The sequence below is a fragment of the Aplidium turbinatum genome, chromosome 1 (assembly GCF_918807975.1).
Source record: "Aplidium turbinatum chromosome 1, kaAplTurb1.1, whole genome shotgun sequence".
Lineage (NCBI taxonomy): Eukaryota > Metazoa > Chordata > Ascidiacea > Aplousobranchia > Polyclinidae > Aplidium > Aplidium turbinatum.
Genome location: NC_137472.1, coordinates 42,385,989 through 42,405,078, shown reverse-complemented (window position 1 = coordinate 42,405,078; position 19,090 = coordinate 42,385,989). Strand labels below are relative to the sequence as shown.

Here is a 19,090-nt window from a genome sequence, read left to right as displayed (position 1 = left end):
ATGTTACTTTTCAAACTTGTGGATTTAACTTAGTTGATAATGGGTTGCTGCTATAGCGCCAGTAGAAGTGACCATGGGGAACCGCCAAAGCCCTCAACCTGGAAACCGCTGCAGAAGCGCACTTGCACTGATATCATTCCTTTGGGAGTGTTCATGTTGTTTTTCGTTGGCATGGTAAGAGTACGAACACAGGGATGGTGCCGTGCTGCACTTCAAATACACGTCCTTAAACTCATCCGAACGATTCTTTTTTTTATGTTAAAGTTAAAAGTCTCATATGATGTGTGAGAAGAGTGCAAAGAAGCGAACTAAGCATCGGCTTATTGCCCTTGTTGAAAGAATCTCTCCTAAAATGCGCATCAATGCATCATTACTGCGCAAATTTTTAAATGTTTTGTCTGTTTTTAGTTGTACGTTTATTAACAGCTTTCGTTCTTGTCCATCGATTAACGTTGTTGAACTTCATCAGCAGATAGCATAATTAAATCTTTGCATTTTGTTTTCATTCTTTAATCTAGAACTTTGGTTTTAGGTAATCATAGCCGCTTTTTCGATTGCCAACGGTGCAGCTGCAAGACTGATCAACGGCTACGACAGCTACGGAAACATTTGCGATCGGACAAACAAGAAATTAACTGAACATGAAAACTCTGGCCTCGATCTCAGAGGGAAGAAGTAAGAGTGTGGATTGATTTTGCAAATTTTTTTAAGTCGAAATATTAATCAGAGTGTGTAACTGTATTACTAAACGCTATGTCCACGCAGATGTCGCTATCAGCTGACAAAGTCAATTTTATTTTACATTGATTCAACATCTGCAAACACTGGCACGCAAGGGATGATTGAATGTTGTGGTTTGTTCTCAGTGCTTTTCGGTTTAACTTTAAAGCAGCCTCGTAGAAGTTATAGCTGAGTACACCTTAAGCTAAATCTTGTTCTGTGGTTTCTCAGTGCCAAACAAGACAGAATTTCAGCGCCATTTAAAAATGTCTTCAGTTGATTCGACAGGGACATTAAACGGATGTTTTAAAGTTTATTTTACCTTGCGTGCGAATTTGCGTAACTACTGTACTTTTACAAAGAATGTCAATGCAGCATAGCCATACGGGACTAAAATATTTGGACGGGCAGAAGAGAAATTTGTCCAAATCTGCGTGATTTCACTGCAATTGCCCAAATATACATATCGAAATAGCTATCTGTGTTAAGCTTGAGAAAATGAGCGCCTACATGAACAATTGAACATGTTGATTTGGACAGTTTCATAGAAAGATTAATCAGATTCACGTAATTTCATATGTTGTTGGTGCCCCAATTAGTCATGAAACGACCTCCGGGCCGTAGGTGATAGCGGCTCCGGCCCGGAGCCAGAGGTGTGTGTGAAAGCTGTATGTGTGCTTGTGGTCAGCTTTATAACCCTGAATAAATCTTTTTTTTTGTATCATTGTGGGACTGCAGTAATGCAAGAATAGGGTACACATTACACAGCTATACATATTATATAGGCTAACTGTAACACTGGTCAACCCGCAGCGCCCAATAAAAAATTAAATTGTCAGGTTTTTTTCAAACAGGTGTCTGTAACTTAGTACAGCCAACACAAAATATTTAGCAGCACAACATGTTACAAATTTGCAACATTGAGCTATAAACGGTCACTTTAAAGTATTTTTTTGTTTCATTTTCTTCACAAATATTCATTTTACTCTCCCAAAGAAATGTACTTATGTTGCCCTATGTTGCGTATACGCACCATAGGGCGCTATGGCTAACGTAACATTGATAATGGGATCAATAATGTTACTTAAAAGTCTTCAATATCTTAAAAACAATACTATATCTGGTGGATAGAAAACTTTATCAAAAAATTTGAAATCTACCCAAAAGTTTACTCCTGAATGGATCTCTTTTGAAGGACCTTAAATATTGCCATGAGGCACCTTTTAGAGCGCTTTTTGAGAGTGGTAAATCCCTCAGTTGGAACATTGATTACGTATATGAAGTAGATATTACCAAAGGTCGGATTATTTGACAACAGCGCGAACGGCTTCACCCCGTCTTCCCCCTGGCTCATATGGCCATGCAATGCAGTATCAGAACAAGAATCCTAAAAATATAACAAATCGCGATTGAAAGAATGTTATCACTATAACACTAGAAAGATATAAGTTTAATTCTCAAGAAATGGCTTTAGTTTAAATTATAACCCTCTGCCAGCCAAAACGGCTATTCTTCGTACATGGTTTCTACATCGCTAAATGTCAAAACCATGCAAAAAACGAAACTTTAATGTTAGACCTACCCATGTCATTGAGAAATAAAAACGCGACTTTGATTCACCTGACCAGTGAGGAAAATCTTTTCAATCTCATTCTCGGAATGAGTTGGAGAACCATATGACTTTCTCGTGCCGTCGTTTTCTTCACTTGTCATTTATCATTGCTTCTAATTTCTGATACCTTTAAATACTTATTGTCGGGCATTGTCCGTATTACAGGGTGTTTTTAACTAAAGATAGTATTTATTTTATTGAAGTCGATTCGAAATAATAGGAAATCAATGATACAACAACCAGCAACTGCTAAGAATTTTCCGCAACCGGGAAGCAAAACCAACCCAGTTTAACGGGAAAAACTTTCGGATCTGGCAATCCTTGAAAACTTTTAGGCACTACTGGGCATTGTCGGCATAATCTTAACCCAGACCCCTAGTCGTAACCCAAACCGTAATCCACAAAACTGGTGCGACTAGAACGGGCAACCCTGACAATGCTCAAAATGCCTGACAATGCTTTGCAAAGCACGGTTGCATTTCTATTGCATCAATACAAATTAAATAAACAATAAACATGCCTTACCTCTGTAATGGACAGCGTTCGCTATATTTACATTGGTCAATCTGTGAGAGCAAATTAATTTTGGTATTTTAAATTTGACTACTGTTGGTGTATTGTGACTTGTGAGGTTAGAGCTCCATGAGGTTATCCAAGGACTCCGTGGCCCTTGTCTCTTATGGGCTCACAATAAGGAGAGCGAGTCAGTCCTCGACTGAGTCTGACTCAGTCCTAGACGAGTTGAAGGCTCAAACACCACAATATAGTTGCAACAATAACAAGATGCCTGATGTTTGAAACCGTCTTGTTTACAGATACGTGTTTTTTATGGAAGTTTTAGACCCGCATACTTCCTTGGAAATTTGTGTCAAGAAATGCCCAGATCGTGTACTCTCCACCATGGAGGTAAGATTTTACTGATTATAATTTTTTCGTTAACTTAAATTCCACATTTTTCACTTTATACTAAAATTAAAGTTAGAGTCTACTGTATCAATTCTTTGCTCCGCTCCAGAATCACTCGTTTGCATTTTATTAGGAAGTGCACGCTTTCTACGAAGAGACTGGATCAGCGTTGTGTGATTATAGTGTGCCCCCTGAAGAATACCTTAGCAGCCCCAGACCTGTCAACAGCAAGGTCGGACCATGTCCAATGCTGAAGCCTCCGATCCGTACCAGGTGAGTCAACTGCTTTGTGTTTCACCAAACGATGGTTGTCGGTCGGCTCTTGGCTGCTCGTTCTGTTATGGCGCACCGTTCGTTCGTTGATCCAAGTAATGCTAATTTCCTGCCTTTGTGCGGCCGCGATGTGTTCAGCTTTGTTCACCAGCCACCACCTATAATTACAAACCAATTATGGCTTCAACCATTTTCTTTGGAACAAGAGTAAAGTGTGGTCTTACGAAAAATGACCTAAAAGTTAATTGTGAATCAGTTTTATGAAAATGCTAAGGTATTGTAGTGCTTGCGGCAGAAACTACAAGCCAGTATCATTGTAGCTTGCAGACAAGTGCATGTTTAATTGTTTATGTACCACTTATTGTATGTACTATTGTACCTCTTCGCCTGTACGATAGTGGATTCATCTTGTCCATGATATGTAAATTCAATGAACAGAGGGAGATAATGTATGTCCCGTACTCAGTTACTGAGCCTCGGGGAATGAAAAGATAATAATTCGTTATGCTCGGCGTTCGGACGGTTCGGTACTAACGAAAGAACAGAGGAGAGATTGATAATGCAACCACATGAGTCCTTATTCGGAAAGGAAGGTTGGAAGCGCTGTGTAACACTATTCGGCCGAAATTCTCTTAATCGCAAATGTGTTACACATTGGGTGTCTTCACTTGCCACAACTATGTAGTAGCAGTAGGTTGGTTTCATTGTCGCTTTGATAACATTTCTAGCTCTCCGATACTCTTCCGCTGTGTTCCCGACGATGTCCCCAGTTTCATCATCAACCTTGTCACATTCTTCAACAACCTTGATTCGATCAGCTTGGTGCTTAGCGATATATACATGTGCCGCTATGCCATCTTTGGCCTCTGCTTTCTTGCATTGCGTGAGTAGAATACATGTTTGTTTCATGATAACGACTACACTGTATTGCCGTTTTGTATGAAAGTATCTGTTTTTAAGAAATAATCATCTTGGTATGTGGTTATTCAACTTGCCTGATAGAGAAGTGCAAAAGTTTTGTAAGTTTTCTTTCCACCACGTCACGAAATATCTCTCTCTAGTTTAGTTTCTGCAATCTTTTGATTTTACCTTGTATTATTGTGTACTCCCATAAAATAAACCATCAGAATTGCAACTCAACTTAGGCTTGCCTGTCTGATTAATGAAATTGAGTTTACGAATCTTGTATCACACCTGTGGTGTTATTCCACGTCATTAACCGTTGTTTTTATGTCCAGTTGTTTCGTTCATCATTGTCCTTCTGCTTCGTTATCTGGCAAGCATTGTTGTGTACATCATCAACATCTTCGTCGCCTTGGCTTCGATTGGTGAGTTGTCTTATTGTTGATGTTTTACGACAGCTCAAGCGCGTTTTGTTTATTGGTTTTAGCAGAGATATCGTCGTTGTTTAATTCAAAGCAAAGCAGTCCTGTGTTCATTTAGCGTTTGGATGGCGCAAATCTGTGATTTGTAGTATACAACTCGACTTAATATCGAATGAATGTTTAGTTGTTTACCACTGCAGCGGTCTATGATTAGCCACTGGACCAATACGTCGGTTTACGAAGAAACAGCATTGCCGAGCGACTTACTATTGTGGCTTAGCCCTATAATTCTAGAATATCCTCATGCTGAATTGTTATGGGATGAATCAAATGTGCTTCTAAATGCAATTTATGTTTCCTCTTTAATTATTTCGATAAATTCCAGCTAGTACCGCCCTGTTGTGGTGGATGTATGCGTCTGCTAAGCAAAATCTCACATTGAAGCCATTCAATATCACATTGGTGACCGAAACATCTAACGCTGAAACCTTCTTATGGTACTCCATTGCTTCAACTGTTCTTACGGTATGTCAACTCATCATGTGCTAGTTTTGCTATGTGAAACATTTTCTCGTTTGCCAGTGGTAACACAATATTAGCAAAGCTTTGTAAATGAAAGCAACTGGAAACATTGGACTAAATAGCTTTTGTATGAACTTGTTGATATGTCTTCAATTGTTTTCCAGGTGATCTTACTTCTCCTCATTTTGATCATGAGGAAGCGAGTCGGACTCACTGTTGATCTCTTCTACGAAGCTGGGAAGTGTATGATCCACATCCCGTTCCTTCTCCTCCAACCTCTGTGGACTTTCTTGGTTCTTGCTCTTTTCTGGGTTGGATGGTTGGCTGTGTTTGCTTTCTTAGCAACTTCAGGCGAGGTAATTGCTGATGATGTTGTTTTTTGACTTCAAAGACTCACAGTTCAGTAAATTCCTTATGTAACATGCACAAGTACGAAAACAAAATCATGAAACCTATTATAAAAATTTCAACACCTTATTTTTATCAGTTACGGATTGTCCCTCGTAGACTTAAAAACAATGTGTTCTAAGGTAGCCTCGAGCTTATCTCGTAAGATTGACTTCCATATCACACGGTATCTGCAACTTGCAGGTCTACCTGGAGAACGTGCACACCGGGTGGGTCAAGTACAACGAGACGGCATTGGTCCGGTACATGTGGTGGTATCACATCGTTGGCTTGATATGGATCAGCGAGTTTGTGCTCGCCTGCCAACAAATTACGATCGCTGGCGCTGTGGCCAAGTTTTACTTCACCAGGTTAGTTCTATCCCAACTTGTCCCTGGGTGCTTGAAGATTTGAATTGAGTGGATGGAATGGTAATTTTCGTGTCCACCTCTGAGTATATCATTAAATACCTTGCCAAGGCGCAGCCGTGATGAAAGTCGAACTGAGAACCTTTCTAACGCTGGTCAGATACTCAACGCAGCTTAAAGTGGTTACACCAGTTGCAACATCAAGTGCGTTGCTGTATATCATTTCTCACAAACCGTACACTTCACAGTCAGGATGTTGAATCACATTGTCCGAAGCACTTTTCGTAAAACGCTTTCGTGTGTGATTGGTCACAAGCCCTCAGAGATGCAGCGTTAAACGTCAGTGATGCGACCCTCTCATTGCTTGGTCGTCTGCTGTATCAACCTTTCGTTAAAGATGAAGACGTTTTTTTCACAAGTGGTTCTCCAAACAGGGATCTGTATGTGGAAGCTATTGTTCTAAGATTTTTACTTATGCTAATACCCGTTTCAGAGACAAAAGCAAACTTGGCAATCCGATCCTTTCAGCTGTCAGCCGGTTGATAGCGAACCACATCGGATCGTGTGCGTTGGGTTCTTTTATTATTTTGCTGGTGAAAATTCCACGCTGTATTTTAATGTACATAAGCAGACAGATCAAAGATTCGGTGAGTAATGCTTTCCATTTACACCATTTTAAATTTGTCGCCCTATTAGTTTGTCTGATGTTGGATTTGTGTCGAAGTAGGTCGTGGTTAAATGTATGTTTTTTAAAGAATTCTAATTGAAGCATTGCTAAGTTTGGCCAGAGTTGTCGTCATCGTGTGGGCCTCTGAGGCCCAGGGTCTATCCTTTTACCATCCGAGATGTTTCCGAACGAAGGTGGAAGGCAACTAGAGAGCAGCCAGTCTTTGGTTTCATCATCCAAGACACGCAGACCTTCCACCCCATTAGGTGGCTTGAAGATGGTACAATCGTTGATTATGTGGTCAGCGGTTTGTTCCTCAGCACCACATTCACAAGTAAAGGAAGAATCCATTCCCCATTGGTGCATGGTTGAGTTACAGGGGCAATGGCCGGACTTACGGGGGCACAATGACTCCATACGTTACAGTCATTTCGAAAGTACCTTATGTTTTAATCCACTATAGCTCCATACAAAGGTGACTACTTTAGCTGCTTGCTCTCAGCATAGATGGATTTTGTAGTAACAATATAGCGGTAGTCCATTCGGTTTCTTATCTACATGTCTGGGCTGAAGCTGTTTGAATTGTAAAGCTCTGAGAGCGATGTATAAAAATGGGCCGTGCATGTCATGAAGCAATCGTTTGGCGTGGGATTAAAATACAGCAAGAAACCTCGGGTTGAATACGAATTTTTACATTTGCCGTTCATTTTCAACAATAAACTTGACAGCTTTGATTGTGACTTTGAATATATCGACGTGTATCAAATGTCATTTTAGATAATTTATTGCAGGAAAACATCATCGCAAAGTTGCTGGTGAAATGTTGCATCTGCTGCTTGTGTGTGCTGGAGAAGTGTCTCCGCTACCTCAATTATGTGAGTTCGAAGTTTCTGTTTGAGTGAGCCGTCAATTTAAACTTTGTAAATTTAACCATTATTTGTTTAAATAAAAAGTTTGATATTATTTGCTTGTGTGGTATGGAATAATCATACCCATAACTAACCATGAATATAACCGTTATTTGTTTGGCATTGAAGGTGTATTTGAAGGGATTTTTAGCCTCTGTACACTTGTCTTGGTGCATATTCAAAGAGAAATACCCAGTACACATCCTTCCAGAACTTCTAGAATCTTATTCATAAGCTGTTGCAGGCTACGATTTAATAGATTTCCGATATTTTTTGCACTGCTGCTAGTTATTCAAGATGGTATAGAGTGTTTTTCAAGTCGTTATTTTTCAGAATGCCTACTCTTTGGTTGCCATCAATGGGACGAATTTCTGCAAGTCAGCTTGTGACGCGGTGGCCACACTTGCTTCGAACGTGCTTCGTGTGATCGCCATTAACTCGGTGGGAAGTTTCGTGTTGTTTCTTGGTGAGGTGTAGGTTATTTTGTGCTTTTTATCGTGGATTTAATTTTCCTGTATCGCAGTTTTACTGCGTTGTTTAGTAATACATAGCATTGGCACCGCCCATTTCACCATAGGTAGAGTGCTACTTAACCGGAATGGGAATCGAATCGTAACCGGAATGTCCGCCCCGATAGCTCAGTTGGTTAGCGCGTGACTAAACGTGAACAAAAGAGCTTCAAGAGCAAGCGGCGCTGGTTCGACTCTCGGGGTGTTCACTAGAGCAATGCACGTTAAGGACCAATCTCCATTCAGCGGCATCTAATGAATAGAATAATTCCCCAGAAACAAGACTTCAACAATCGGAAACTTCACTCTGTCAATCTCGGTGACCGGGCCTGCGTCAGTGGTTCAAAGCCTCCACAAGTATGCGAAACCGCCAGGATTAAGCTCTTCAAGAAGCTTTTTTCCTGTCTGAGGATAAAGATTCAATCAATCAATCTTGAACTTTATGCATGCTCTTCAACTAAAACGAACGACCTTGCCTAGTCCCTGGATTAATCAAGACGTTTTTTTAGGCAAGTTGCTGGTGGTTGCCATAGTAGCAGGAGTTGGCGGAGTCCTGGTCTTGAAGTATCATCCTAATGTTCACTACGTAGCAGCACCTGTAGGCATGATAGCGGTTTTCTCTTATTTGACCGCTCACTGCTTCTTGTCGATATACGAGATGGCGGTGGACACATTACTGTTGTGCTTCTGTGAGGACAGTCGAGTCAATGATGGTACACCAGGAAAGGAATATTTCATGCCAAAGTCACTTATGGTAAATAATATGTTCGTTTGTATAACTTCTCTGCGGCACCCGTTTTTCAGTAGGAAAAACTGGTTCTTTTTTATCGTTATTCGGCGCATGCAAACGTTGAATCAATGCCAAAAGGAAAAAAGAAAAAAGGAACGATTTTGTTGGTTGGGACCACCACAGCACTTGTGCGGATCTTAACCCACGTTTGAACAACCTCAACACAGTCCACTCACTCTGGTAAGACTTTCTAAGAACCGATCGACAAAATCCTTTGCATCGGCTGTATGTGACTAAAATCCGATCTGATTAGACCCCAAGCACTTTTGTTTTCAAAAATCATGAAAAAAGGAAACATCCTGCTGCACTGGTTATTTATTGTCACGAATGGCTCTGTCTTATGAAAGGTGCCAACATCATATAAACGTCTAATAGCCTACTATCGCTGTTCTTGTTTTGAATATGGTTTTGTCTAAAGAGTGTGCTTCGTTCAGGTTTATGTGAAGAACAGCAGCAAGACACTTGGAACGTTGGAAGGTGGAAAGAAGAAAAAGTCCGGTTCTGGCTCCGAGGAAGAGGAAAGCCTACGTCACGATACTACCGTATAGGAGAGCCACATTGCGACATTTACACACAGACAATTACAGGAACACTGACTGTGCAAATTTCTGCTACGTTGTACTGCGAATGTACAGTATTTCTTTAACCAAAATCAACAAGCAACTCAGGATGGAACTACAGATACTATAGTATATACCTAGTTTCTTTACAACAATGGTATATTTTTATTGCTGGGTTTTTGTTGCTGTGAACTTATTAATCGTGTGACGTCATATAAATATTGTGTACTGTGAGGATACATTCATGACGATATCTTCCATAGTAAATCATAGTATGGCCTACAAGTAAAAACACGTTTTTCACAACCTCATTTCACCAAAACAGTTTGTAACGTGAAGAAACAGTGGTTCAAAGTTGCTCGAGTGAAGAAGTGCTTTAGGCTAATGAAGTTGTTTTCATTTGGTTATGCTGATTAGACAAACTTGCTCAAGCAGATCTTGATTTGAAACTCGCAGTTTATGAATTTATGCCCCATTACTTGTGCCGTCTTAATCGACGTGTGGTGAATGAGAAACATTAACATTGAAACTGAGCTGGTACTCTACGACGTAAAGGCTGCATTTCTGATCACATATATTCTCAACAGAGTGTGTTTCATACAGTTTGTGATATTTTTATGGTGCTTTTTTTGTGACAAGGGATTGTTGCCGTGTGCTAACACTGATATAAAACTGTAGATCTTGCAAATCAAAATAATCATACATTTTCAACTTTTTACGTCTCGAAAAGCAATTGTAAAGCTGTAGATTGTGCAGGACCTTGCAGTTTTCATAACTTTTGCAGAACTGTATAAACGTGATTTTACGCATTTTGTCCGTGGCATTGCACTCTCACTATTGTTTCAAATTCAATGCGTCTGATTAAGCAAAACATTAAAAATTCGCCACTTGGAAGGTTTCACAGGTTTGAAGTTTTGATGCGTCATGCTACGGTTGGACTACTGTTTTATAGAGAAATAAAACATGCTCTATAAAACAATTTTATAGAGAAATAAAACGGCTTTATAAAACAAAATGTTTTATAGAGCCGCAACTTTGCGACAAGTCACGTGTTCTCGCGCTTATTCGAAGGATGTATTGCATTTTATTAACACTGTAATACACTTGTGTTATACGTGGCTGTCAAGCCGTTCGGTTCACTATTGATGGCTATGATATAGGGTTGTCAACATGGCCGTGCGGTAGGAGATGTGGATGCGGTCGCTCACCCGCTACAAACAAAACATCCCAAACTTGGGCCAATTGTAAAAAATCGTAAATTCCTCGTTTTAAACAATATATTTACGGATGTCAAATCACAGAGAAGTTTGGAAGACCATGATCGCCAACGTCTGTATCAGATCAGGCACATAACCATCATTTACAAAGACAAAATTTGGAAAATTTTATTCGCATCCCCAAATTGTTTTATTCTCCTACGATTATGGTTGTCAATGCTTAATTTTTTATGGAATGCGGACATGTGTTTTCATTGTGTTTCTTGCCACCTGACGTTGGTCATTGGCATGTATGTTGATGCAGTATCTTGTACCTGCCATCTGTTGTAACACGGAAACAGATAAAACTTCACCGAGGTGCGAAGATACTGCCTGACTACTGGGTTTCTTTTATATATGGTGCGGTATTTAATATGATTTGGTAAACCACGTTTTCCTCACACCGTCACACAAGCCACAAGATAACCATTGTTGAAGTTTTCTTAAAAAGCCGTCTCTTTGTATTGAAATGTATTTTGCATTTGTGCTGATATTGACCTAATTTTGTTTTGTTAATGTTTACTTTTTACTTACTGTACCAATAAAGTAGTTTTGTACTATATTGGATAAGTATTGTGTTATCATGTTTATTGGCAATGATGTCTGATGTCATCCCATTTGAGAACTTCGGGATTTGGAAAAATGATGACACAAAAATAGCTTACCGTAACGTTTACGTTGCGATGTCCACGCTGAGTGAGCACACAAACACATCATAGCTTTCATGGCATTGCAATATCTTTTAGAGCTTTAAAATATGCTTCTCACTGATAATAAAACGGCAAACTGTTGGGCAGTGGTAAAGGGTAGGCACTTTTACATCACCCACTCGTCGAAGAGCGCCTGCTTTTCAATGTGAAATTGCTTTGTGTTTTGTTTAGTCACAATTTTCCTTATAAACTCCATTGATTGCAGTCAGCCCGTCATTAAGATCCTTCTTGCACTTAGTTCAGTTGCAGAAGAAAAAATAGTATTAGCAGAGGGTGGGAATCGAACCCACGAAATCGAAATTACTACTCCTCTGCCCTAACCATTAGGCAACGGTGGTTGTGGTTTGTATCAAAATTTTTCGATCAGAATATCACGTGTGAGGTCACATGACTGAAATCAGCTGAATCGCGAGTGAACATGTCACGCATGATTGCGTACCTCTTCGACGAGTGGGTAATGTTAAAGTGCCTTCCGTGGTAAAGGTAGGAAGCTCTGAGAAGTTCAATTGGACGCTCATGCAAGACCTCATTCAAGATCTTCAACAACAGCAGTTGTAGCGCGATAAAAGCAAACTTAAACGGCAGCCTTCCACTGCAAAGAGGCTAAACGCTATTTTGAATGTGCGTTTCAAGAGCATTCTTCTTCGCCACTTCAAGGGTCGAAGGGTTCTGCCTTTTATCACCCTTGAGCAGTGGCGGCGACGCGGTCTAGATGTTTGGGCAGGTGTCGAGCAGCCATTTAATTGATTCGTCATCCAGTTCACGCAGACCACTTGGCGCAGTTACAGATGGTGTGGTCCCTGGGTGTGGTCTGCGGTTTGTTACTCCTTGCCGCACTCACAGATCGCGCATGGAGCCATCCCCTATTTGTGCATGTTGGAGCGGAATAGTCCGACGCCAGTGCGCAGGCGGTTGAGTCGCACCCAGGCCTTCCTTGGCAAATGCATTCCGGTTGGGTGGGGGCTGGTGTCGGAAATGAAACTTTGAAGTCTTGAGGAGTTCTTCTTCCACTCCTAGCTATCCCTATCCCGGCATTGAATTGGTGACTCACAGATTGTTACCACCCACAATCACTTCGCATTGGGCGAACGTTTGTTGGGCGCAAGTTATGTGGTCTGGCTTTCACAAACACCGTGCAAAGGTTTATTTTTCCACAAGGAAGACACTGGCTTCGGGATATCTATAATTGTATAACTTCCTGCACTGGCTATGCCCCTGGTGGCTTGTTATCCTAATCATAAACTCTCGAAGGAGTGGCTCCTGGATGCGACTTGCAGTCGAAGACTAAAACCTTGACAATATGTATTCAACACACTTTGGCAAAAACATCATCAATAGAATTGTTTAAAAGCAACAGCGGGTAAAGTAGTTAGGCATAACAATAGGAATGAGCTACTGTACATCACCAACCTGAAGTGACTGCACCAACCATCACCGTGAGCAGAAGATATTACATGATCAAAAAACATCGATATGAAATCGACAGTAAAATGAACTGACACGTTGGAAATAAAAAAACATAATAATTTACGAAATAAATGAAAAAAGAATGCTAACATGGCGTGACCGCGTGTAATTGGCATGACCAGAAACCCCGTTCCAACAACTTAGCATTTTGTCACTGTCAGTACGATCACATTCGAAAAATGCCAAAGTTTGTTTTCGGGATGCGAGCATTCAAGGCGGCACTGAGGCTAAGACCGATGATTTTCCGGGTGTCTACAGGGTCGATGACACCGTCGTCCCACAACCTCGCACTGGCGTAGTAGGGATTGCCTTCCGCTTCAAACCTACATAGATCAAAAAGAACATTGTTGTTGCCAGACTGGAATGAAAAAAAATGCAGCAGATTGGTGTTTGAAGTAAATATGTGAGATGAGATCTGTGAGATCTTTATTGACTGACCTCTTAATGATCGGATCTTTAAGTTCTTTTTCTTCTGCTTCACTAAACGTCTTCCCCTCTCTCAATCTTTGCTCTCTGGTGATGGTAGCGAGCACAGTAGCGGCCTGCTCTCCCCCCATCACTGATATACGGGCGTTCGGCCACATGTATGCAAACCTGGCAAAGCATTAACATAGTAAATAAAACTTTCATTTCGGGTCCATTTAAATAGGATATTTGAATGAAATTAGGTTAAAACTTGTTTTCAAGAGTTACTTATTAATCATAGCACAAAATAAACAGGAACCCGAGTGAAAAAAATCCTTAGAGTGGTAAGGGACAAAAAAAAAAGATGAATTAACGATACCTCGTGTGTTAATATAAAATTATAAATCACACCTTGGTTGATATGATCGGCCGCACATTCCATAGTTTCCTGCCCCATAAGAACCTCCCAGAATCACCGTTATCTTCGGTACTTTGGCGCAAGCCACCGCGGTCACCATCTTTGCACCATCCTTAGCGATCCCTCCCGCTTCCGCCTCACGTCCAACCATGAATCCTAATTGCATTTCTCCATTAATTTAAGTGCGAATCGGGTTAGTTTTTGCTTCATATTCATCGCTACATAAACTTTTTTGGGTCCCAACAATGGACTGTTGTGCGCTCTTACCCAGTGCAGCAAGTGGGACTTTTCAGCGAGCAATACTGTTGCGGAAAAATTCGCCCAATAGTAGACTACTGGTGCCAATAAAATTTGAAAGACTTAATAGAAGAAAAAAACATGTGAATGGATCACGATACCTGTTATGTTCTGTAGAAACAGAAGTGGTATCTTTCGCTGACAGCACAACTCGATGAAATGCGTTCCCTTGAGCGCGGATTCAGAGAATAGAACTCCATTGTTCCCGATGATACCAACGGGGATTCCATACACCCGTGAAAACCCGCATACTAAAGTGTCTCCGTATTGTTTCTTAAACTCGTTAAATCTATAACAAAACAAACAAATTTAAAACCGTTTGTACGGGTTCAGGGAAGGCACGTGCATGATTCGATGCTAACAATGAGCTTTAAAAGTTCGTCTGGATGAATTGCATGCGAGGCAAGACTTTACAACAAAATTGTAATAACAAAACATTTGCTGTATTTCGATACTACAAGGGAAATCAGTTAATAAAGATTAAAACATATTTTGTGTTTTACTGTTCAACAACTGCAAATAAATACAAATGCATTTTCTATAAAATAGTTTTCTTCCGAGTCTTTCATCTACCAAAAATATCAACGTGGCCTTTTTGGGTGTGAACAATTCGTGTGATGTCTAAAAGTCGCTGCAATCCTTCAGTGGATCTATCTGGGAATGCCAAGACTGAAACCAGACCGCTAGTTACGTCGAATGGCGCCAATACCAGGGGAAAAACAAGCCAACCTGCTTCCGTCGACAAATCTTGCTATCACTTGCCGCACATCGAACGTTCGCTTCAGGTTGGTTCCAACTATTCCATACAACTCATCGGCGTCGTATAAAGGTTCCTGTTGACGTAAGTGGTAGGTAAAAGACAAAGTTTAGAATAACGGATAAATGTAATTAAAAGCTGTTTACAGTATTTTCATGAGTAAATGCGACGGACAGAGCAAGAATAAAATGTACAACAATTTTATTTTAAACAAAAATGCAGACGTCATGTTTCATAAAAGGAAACAATTAAAACATAGCACAGGAAATGTTACACAACAACAAACCTCACTATCTTCCAAAGCAACGTCTACTTCCTTACGGTAGTTCAGGTTGTTCACTATTCCTTTAGCAATATGCAAAGCATGCCGGTCGTCCAACGCGTAATGGTCTGTCACACCTGACTGAGCGCAGTGTAGGTCGGCTCCACCCAGATCTTCGGCTGACACTTTCTCACCTGAACATTAAGAACATACCTATGAAGCATCAATTCAACGGCAATCACGAAAAAAAACAGGTAAAGGCTGCATACTTACGACTGCAACGAGGCAAAGTGCAAAAAACGTAGACTAAGCATTCCAAATATATAATGATGTTTCTTCCTATACCGGAATGAATCAATGATTCAGCAGTTAATTTAACAGCATTCGAGCTTTTCCTAATACGTTTAACAGTGAGTAGCCTTCCGAAAATCTGTATTAAAGAAATTTACCACTTTACAATCCTGAATTCCATGAATACCTCAACCACCTAGTCAACTAACCAGTAGCAGCTTGAACAAGAGGTGGTCCTCCCAAGAATATAGTCCCTTGCTTTCTGACAATCACGCTCTCATCTGCCATGGCGGGCACATACGCTCCTCCCGCAGTGCACGATCCCATCACCAATGCTATCTGTAATGTTTCATATTGATTAAGTATCGGCATGACAATATAAAATTATTTAAAACTGGAGCTTAGCTTATCCAGTCCAACTAATGCAAAAGACAGGTGAAGGTTGCATCAAAACTTACCACTACAACGAGCCGATGGTATAAAAAAAGCACAATTTAGCAAAAGCAAAACTGCCTAGCAGCCACTACGACAGCAGTTCCAGTTTTTTATCGCTTTCCAAGCAGAGCATTGGAAAACGCAAAAAGCAGAGCAGCTTTCATTACAAATGAGAAAAGCTACCTGAGCAATCCCGGCTGCCGACATTGTTGCTTGGTTGTAAAAAATTCTTCCAAAATGGTCACGATCGGGAAAGACGTCGGCCTGGCGAGGAAGATTCGCTCCTCCAGAGTCCACCATATAAATGCATGGAAGGTGATTCTCTCTGGCTATCTCTTGAGCCCTCAAATGCTTCTTCACAGTGATTGGATAATACGATCCGCCCTTCACAGTAGCATCGTTTGCAACGATCATGCATTCACGCCCCGCTACTCTGCAGTGCAAGGATGTCCAACTAGCAAAATCCCATCTTTTTTGATTGATTTATGTTTACAGACGTAAAGTCAACTAAAAAAGATGGATTTTGCTGGATAAATGTAGTGATAACTATAATACAATTGAGATATTATAATGGCAGTTAACACTGACAATCAGATATTGCACTTCAATGCCTTCAAAACTACAATGAAAATAGCTTGCATTTTTTTTTTACAGAAAATATCTGCATACAGTTTTTAACATTCTTCACTTGTACTGTATAGCCTACCAATACAACATCAGTATTCGAGTACCTCAAGCCTCGTTATTTTAAAACGATTGCGCAATATTAAATATTTTTTCACGCATCCAGCAAAGTACATTACTTTCCAATCCCAGTAATGATTCCCCCTGCAGGAACTTCCTCGTTTCCATACAGCTCATATCCTGCCAGTTGTGAGAACTCAAGAAAAGCAGATCCCGGGTCAATCAAGCCTTGAATTCGTTGACGAGGCAGCAACTTGCCTTTTTCCGTGTGACGCATCCTCGCCCTCTCGTTGCCTCCGAGGGAGATTTTTGATGTTTTGTTTTTTAACTCTTCTACCAGTTTTGCCATGTCATCATAGTTCTCTAAAAATGTGTCCGAGCGGCGATTTGCATCACTTCGAAGAGGAGCATATTTTTCATGGGAAAGATTGTTGAAATGTAGCATTCGACAAAGCGATGTGTGGTGAGATAAACATCCCAACGACCGGGCAAGCAAACACTGGTATGTGTTCAACGCAGCCATAATTAATTTTAAGCAGCTGTGCTGTTGAGAAAAAAGTATCAACAATTCAACATGGTATATATCAATCATTGACATGTCTAAGGTAGTATTTATTAATACAAGTGTAAGGAAGAACTGCAGATTAATATAAAGTGAGTAAAAAGTAGGACAGCAACAAATTTTCGACATAGGGAATGCAATCTGGCTTTAAACAACACGACCCACAACTGATTTATAGAACATCCTGATACAAAAGATAATGATTTGAAAGTAAACATAAATACTTTACACAGCAGCAAGCGATAAACGTAAGTTGGAAGCTTATACTGTTTCAAATTTCCTGTTGACAAGTCATTTATGCAATTGATGCTAAGATTGCATGGACTATCAGCACCAATCCATACAAATTCGGATAAAAAGAAACTAGATTGTCAAATTGGATATTTTGAATATCTGGCATTAATAGTAGATGACATTTTCAAGTTAATAAAACAAGATCATTTATTACTGCCTTTTTTGACATAACTCAGAATCATATTTGAGTGAAAATCATGTTTTTATACATCTATCTACACAAAAGCAGAATTCCAGATCAGAACCCTTCTTGGACAGGGTAGGAATAAGTTTCCTTTTTGGGAAATAAACAAATTTATGTCAACAATTTTTTTTCTCCAAAAATGCAAGATTCTTTTCATTGCTGATTGTCCTGTTTCAATAAACCTAAAAAGCAATTCTACATCAATAGTTTAACAGTGAAGAAGAGCTATATTGTAACGTTTCCTTACACCGCAGAAGGGATTTGACATGCTTAAACTGGGAGCGAATTTTAGAAAGTTCTTCAATAACAAAATCAATACTGCAAAGTGAGTTTTCTATGCATTTGATTTTTGATAAAATGGAATTTAATATTGGAAGAATTTTTCCTTGATGTTTGTTTTTCAGATTTGGACAAAAGCCCAGGATTAGTTTACAAAATCCAGAATAAAATCCCAGTTCGCTTGCAATCTCAGAACCTTTTTTCTTCCCAATAGAGGTCCCTTCAATAGTTCCATGCGCTTTGCCAGCTTGAAATCCCTCTAGGTAACTACTATGTGCTGCATCTTTGTCCAACAGTGCAACTGCCATGAACAAATCATCAACATAACCGCTGCTATCAATATTACTAATTGATGATGCCATCTTAAGAAACTGTTTCAAGATCTCTAAAAACATTAAGAGCAGTGTTAATTGATGTGACAATGGACATGAAACTACTATTACTATTGTAAATTGATCCAATGCAGATGTCAGACAAAAAGTTGTTAAAACAAGTTTAAAATGTGTGCGACTGCCAAAACACAAACTCCATAGTGTAGCTGAAGAGTGGTTGAACTTTAGTCCTACTGAACAGATTTAAAAATCATGTTTTTCAATAAACGAAACAAGCAATAGTATATTCGACAGCTGCGTTTAAAATCTATCCTTCTGACAAAACAAAATAATACATCCATGCTATGATTGTGTGACATCACTGCCATATGTTTATTTTGCAATCTAAATCCAGTTTTGGAATAAAGATTGAACTGAAGGGGAAAAAATCAGCTTGATCTTTTATATCAATTCACATGACATATTTACTGCTGCCAAATTTACACCGTTTGGGAGTTTCTCAAGAAGCCTAGGCGCATGTTATTGATATTTGGAAAAATGACAAGCAAAGTACCAAGTTCAAGAGTCTTCCCTATCATAAAATAATGGTTTTGATAGCATGCGGTTTGCGGACATAAGTTATAACAATAATACAAAACAAAAACATAACATAATTATGCCTAACAGCCAGTTAAAACAAAGTTTGAGCAAAAACCACACACATAAGACACACTAAGTTATTTTTGAAGATGCTATATTTTCTATTTATAAGGCAATTTATCAAAAAACAAAACCTGTTTCAGCCAAATAGTACATACACAATTACACATGCCAGAATTTGAACAGGAAGCTGCCATAAAAATTTGCATTGTAGGATTCAAAGTTCTTTTTCTTTAAAGTTTTTAAGCTGTAGATTATTTTATGACTAATC

The 19,090-nt window shown here is 39.7% G+C and overlaps 2 protein-coding genes across 2 annotated transcripts; one reads left to right on the top strand and one right to left on the bottom strand.

Moving 5' to 3' along the window:
* LOC145780100 (choline transporter-like protein 1) lies at positions 1 to 11,409 on the top strand. Its single transcript, XM_082591819.1, has 14 exons — positions 1 to 174; positions 533 to 675; positions 3,148 to 3,238; positions 3,372 to 3,511; positions 4,240 to 4,394; positions 4,750 to 4,839; positions 5,222 to 5,361; positions 5,523 to 5,714; positions 5,950 to 6,116; positions 6,607 to 6,760; positions 7,572 to 7,655; positions 8,022 to 8,154; positions 8,707 to 8,951; positions 9,422 to 11,409. The coding sequence occupies exons 1-14, from the start codon at positions 40 to 42 to the stop codon at positions 9,533 to 9,535; spliced, it is 1,983 nt and encodes a 660-aa protein (XP_082447945.1). The 5' UTR covers positions 1 to 39; the 3' UTR covers positions 9,536 to 11,409.
* Positions 11,410 to 12,798: 1,389 nt separating this feature from the next.
* Positions 12,799 to 17,766, bottom strand: LOC145780047 (methylcrotonoyl-CoA carboxylase beta chain, mitochondrial-like). The gene is made up of 9 exons (XM_082591758.1): positions 16,649 to 17,766; positions 16,029 to 16,278; positions 15,620 to 15,749; positions 15,144 to 15,313; positions 14,830 to 14,933; positions 14,202 to 14,389; positions 13,797 to 13,959; positions 13,419 to 13,574; positions 12,799 to 13,303 (listed from the first exon to the last, which is right to left on the bottom strand). Exons 1-9 carry the CDS (start codon positions 17,218 to 17,220, stop codon positions 13,147 to 13,149), a joined length of 1,890 nt encoding a protein of 629 aa, XP_082447884.1. The 5' UTR covers positions 17,221 to 17,766; the 3' UTR covers positions 12,799 to 13,146.
* Positions 17,767 to 19,090: the final 1,324 nt, after the last annotated feature.